This window comes from Temnothorax curvispinosus, unplaced genomic scaffold, assembly GCF_003070985.1.
Source record: "Temnothorax curvispinosus isolate PA1 unplaced genomic scaffold, ASM307098v1 QBEX01014852.1, whole genome shotgun sequence".
Classification (NCBI taxonomy): Eukaryota; Metazoa; Arthropoda; class Insecta; order Hymenoptera; family Formicidae; genus Temnothorax; species Temnothorax curvispinosus.
Genome location: NW_020224632.1, coordinates 8,900 through 13,258, shown reverse-complemented (window position 1 = coordinate 13,258; position 4,359 = coordinate 8,900). Strand labels below are relative to the sequence as shown.

The 4,359-nt window shown below is 46.4% G+C and overlaps 1 protein-coding gene across 1 annotated transcript; it reads right to left on the bottom strand.

Moving 5' to 3' along the window:
* Positions 1 to 798: 798 nt before the first annotated feature.
* On the bottom strand, positions 799 to 3,959 carry LOC112465030. Its single transcript, XM_025032389.1, has 4 exons — positions 3,631 to 3,959; positions 3,141 to 3,504; positions 1,122 to 1,441; positions 799 to 853 (listed from the first exon to the last, which is right to left on the bottom strand). The coding sequence occupies exons 1-4, from the start codon at positions 3,957 to 3,959 to the stop codon at positions 799 to 801; spliced, it is 1,068 nt and encodes a 355-aa protein (XP_024888157.1).
* Positions 3,960 to 4,359: the final 400 nt, after the last annotated feature.

Here is a 4,359-nt window from a genome sequence, read left to right as displayed (position 1 = left end):
AAAATCGACTTTTGTCCAGCTAGATTGCCGTTTTGGCCCACTGTGCGCTGCACCAGGTTTCTACTCGCGGAAATTTCTCGACGCGGACGGCGCCGACCCTTGCGCACCTCCTCGGAGATGCCCCTGATGGTGATTTTGGGTGTTCTTCCTGTGGATGACGTCCGTGTGACGTCTGTGTCGTCGGCCGTTGAAGCCGACCCCCTGGCTGGGTTTCTGGGAGCTGATATTACCTCTCCGGCCACTGTTCCTGGAGATAATGCGTTTCCCGGGGATCTCGTCGGAGCACGACGTCGACCCCCTAGGTGGGTGTCCCAGGACCTCTCGTGATGGATTCCGTCGTTTGTTTCCGGGGAAGATGCGTTTCCCGGGGAACTCGTCTGACCTTGACGCCGACCCCCTGGGATGGTGTCCCAGGTCCTGGTGAGACGATCGGACGGACGAGTTCCTGGCGAAAATGCGTTTCGCCGGGATTTTGCCAGACGATAGCGCCGACCCTCTGGGGAGGTTCTTCCGGTTCTTGCGAGTCCGTCGGACCTTTTTCTCCCCAGAGAAGATGCATTTCCCGGGGATTTCACCGGGTCATGACGCAAACCCCCTGGGGCTGTGTCCCAGGTTTCACCCAATTCGTCGGGCGTCCTTGTTCCCAAAGCCGATGCCCTTTTCGGGAACCTTACTCCGTCGGTAAATCTGACATCGCGCCCTCGTGCGCCAGGTACGCGGGGTGGTCCTCTGGCCCATTGCTTCTATAGGTTACTCTGGTTTGGGCGTCGCACGTTACCGATCGTCGCCTTCGTCCCCTTAGTCGGTATCTTCTCCATCGGGCATGCTCGTCGGATCGTTTCCGAACTCGCCCCTGAAGCGCGCAGTCGCAAGGTTTATGTTAAGTGGTTAGGATTTGATAATTCACATAATTCATTTACAATGATATTTTACAATGTCCCCATGGCAGCGTTTCGGTAGAACCGGGTATAATATATTGCTTATCGTCGTACGGATTTAGAGCTATTTTCGTTTCGGGCACTGTGTACACTTCGTGTTGTTTGGACTTTATGCAGGTCTGCTGTCGCGTCATTTCAATTTCATCGCGCAGACACCGCGTGTAATCGTCGAACATTATCCACCTGGCTACGACGTTACACTTAACACTTTTAGCCTTTTTCGTATCTTTCTTACCGTCTACTCGCAAGGCGTACATCTTTGCTCTAAGCCCGACGAATTCAGTCATTATCGCACCGTTGTTTTCGTCCTTCATCAAGCCCGGAACTTTTTTATTGGCGAGTTTGATACCGTACGCATGATCGATCGCATAATCGCTAGTGTCAAATCTATTAATGTAGCGCTTCATGGTATCATACACATCGTCGCACTCGATGTGATAAATGAGACTGTCCGTATCGCTGTACGTGACTTTACACTTGTTGCAATACAACGGTAACATGTACTCGTGATGAAATTCATACAAACATGTCTTGGATATATCGAGGATGCACGTACCCACGTAGATTGGTTGGTCGAACTTCACCTCGAGTTTTCGCATTTCTATTGCTACTAGATTCTCCGAAAAGACGCTTCAAATATGAAAATTTGGTTTCGCTATCATTGCCTCCGCGCCATATCTACCCTCCTAATGAGTCACTACTCGCACGTCAACATGATTGCGCACATTCTCCATGGTTTTGCCAAACACAGCGTTGTTCATCAATTTGTATAAATTTTTCTCGAAATCATTTTTGGCCAATTTTCTAAATTTTGTATTGAGGTCTATATAATCGCGAAGCCATAGAGATTGCGCGAATTTCAATATGCGGCAAATCTTTGATATACGGAGACGTGTACCGTGACGAGTACACTGCTGCAGATCGCGATAATGTATGACAACGTTTCTTATCGTATAATGTTGCGAGGAGCTTGTCCTGCCGCTTACCGGGTGGTTTATCGCGCGTCGGACAGAACGGTAGGTCAGTGTGCGCGTCGTGAAGATGTTGCGGATATTCCAAGTCGACTTCGAGAATGTAGCCTATCGAGGAATCCAACGCGACATCCATAACATTAAAATCCGTTACGTCGTTGACCCATTGAAAATCTGCATATGGCAATGGTTGACTCATTGCCCAGCCGTACAGGTTGTTTACGTCGAAATACATCAGGTACGACGACGGTTTCGATATGGATCGTACGACTGCATGTACATGTTGTTGGCCAGCGCGTATCTGTTTGAATATTGACTTAAACCGCCGCGTATACCATAAACATGACCATGTCAATGTCGGTGAGCAGTTCGAAATTAATATGTGTATGCTTCAACATAGCATCCCACGTAAAACCCGGTAGAGTGTAATCATACGCGGGATCGAGTCCATAACTCGCGACGCAGCTATCGCAAAAATTTTCAAAGATATTGGCCAACAGTAAGACATCGGTTTTGAGATATAAATCACTGTAGTCACGAGCGTTCGAATGAAGAACCGCTGCCAGACGTTGACGGCGTGAGCGTAAGAATCGCTCTCGGATACGGTGTCATCTGTCAATGAACTGTGAAACGAGTCGCGCGGTGGTAAACACGAGTCCTCCAACTTTTCGACACAGTCAATGTACTCGTACGGGAATACGCCTTTTCGTGTCAGCAAATCAAAATTTTCTGCGGATAATTTACAAAATTCGCGTTGTAATATTTGCAGTTTATCCTTGCTGAGATAAGATGTCAATTTGTCGAGACTAGCGGTGAGAAACTTGTATAAATCGATAAATCGCAATTTGATACAAGTTTTCTTATCTTTATCTCTCTCTTCGGTGCTTTTAACGTTTTTTTATAAACGAAATGTATTTTTCTTTTGTGATTAGGAGTAAGTCTGCACGTCCTTCGTACGCTGTAGCTATTTCCGTGGTAATAAAATGCGCGTCGTAGCCCGATAAATTGTGGAAAACTATGGGAATGCAATGCGAATCTTTGTAATTTAAGTTACAATTTAAATGCGCGGACCTCTGTATCGACCGGTCAGATGACAATGATCGCGTACTCGTACGTCGTCTGGCTCGAACGGTTTTTCGCACACGTGACAGTGCGTTGCGCTGTTAAATTTTTCCCACTCGCCTTGCGTGAAATCTGCCATGGGTACATTAGCAGACAAGATGGTCTTTACGTCGTGAGTTAAACGTCTTAGCTCCTTGGCGAACCACGCGACGCAATCCTTATCGCGACGAAACCGATACATTGATAACGACTCGTCGTACGAGCAATGCACGTAGTATCCCATGCTAAATACGCGATGATGTTGATGTGTGTACCTGGACGTTTCCGGATCCGCTTCCATCTTTTCCAGAGTACATTCCAGGTCGGCGTATACGATAAACGGAACTCGTTCCTTCCTGTTGGGATTCTTAAAAGCCAACCACTTGTCGTTATCGCTCGGTAACTTGATCGCGCAGTCGTTCATCTCCCGACAGTCGACGGTGTGGGCTTCCAATTTTTCGCTGGAGCTGGTGCAAAGGAAGTAGTGCAAACACCTGTAAATAATAAAAATTGTTATATACCTTTTACGCGTAAAAATTATTTTTATTATTTATTAAGATGTATACTCACCGATCGCAAAAGTATTTCCGACCATGGTGCCTGCTCAATTGCGAGCTCACAAGGCGGAATAGGTTAGGTTCTTAATCCATGCAAAATGTCCCACGTTGTCGTCATGCATGTACAGCAGATTTACATGTCTGTCCATCTTTTGATCGGTGAGGCGTATTGGCAGGATAGCAAGTTCCTTGTTTTTTTTCTTGATGCTGTAGACGTTGATAGAGATGTTGTGATTTTCAAAATTTTTAATTTGATCCAGCGTCATTGGAAACTTAATGTCTGTAAGATTTAGCACCGATGTGTAATGAGGATACGACGATTTCCGTTCTGCGTGTCTCTCGGCTGGATGCAGAGTAGTCACCACTGACCATGCGAAACATGCATTGCCCATTGTTCGCACGTTTATCACCGCTCTTTTCGTTTTAATTTTTCGCGGTATTTCCACAAAACACTCCGCGTGCAATGGATTGTACTTGTTGACGTTAACAGTCAAATTATAAGTATACGCGACAACGCCCATCCGCTATCACGTTCCTGTAATTCCTCCAGCGATGCTAGCGTAAGCTCGATAACGTGTCGCTTGTACCACTCGTGCAGATCGGACTCACGAAAGAGTTCATAGTTTCTCGTTGCAATACTTTTATTCGCGCGTTTGTCACCCGCAACAAATTCACCATTAAACATTGTGTTTATCTTTACACTGTCATGTCGTTGCATGACGTTCCGCACATGAATGAGTACAATTTCTCTCGCATCTTTGAGAAATTGACGAGGGTCGATGTGTTTGGAAT

Bases quoted from the DNA above. Each gene is read 5' to 3' on its own strand.
- LOC112465030 (XM_025032389.1), bottom strand. From the start codon at position 3,959: ATGGGCAATGCATGTTTCGCATGGTCAGTGGTGACTACTCTGCATCCA. The intron at 1,442-3,140 runs GTAAAGACCATC...TTTCATCACGAG, and splicing joins TAAGACGTTTAACTCACGAC to TACATGTTACCGTTGTATTG. The intron at 854-1,121 runs GTGGATAATGTT...TGCGCGCTTCAG, and splicing joins AAGTGTAACGTCGTAGCCAG to GGGCGAGTTCGGAAACGATC.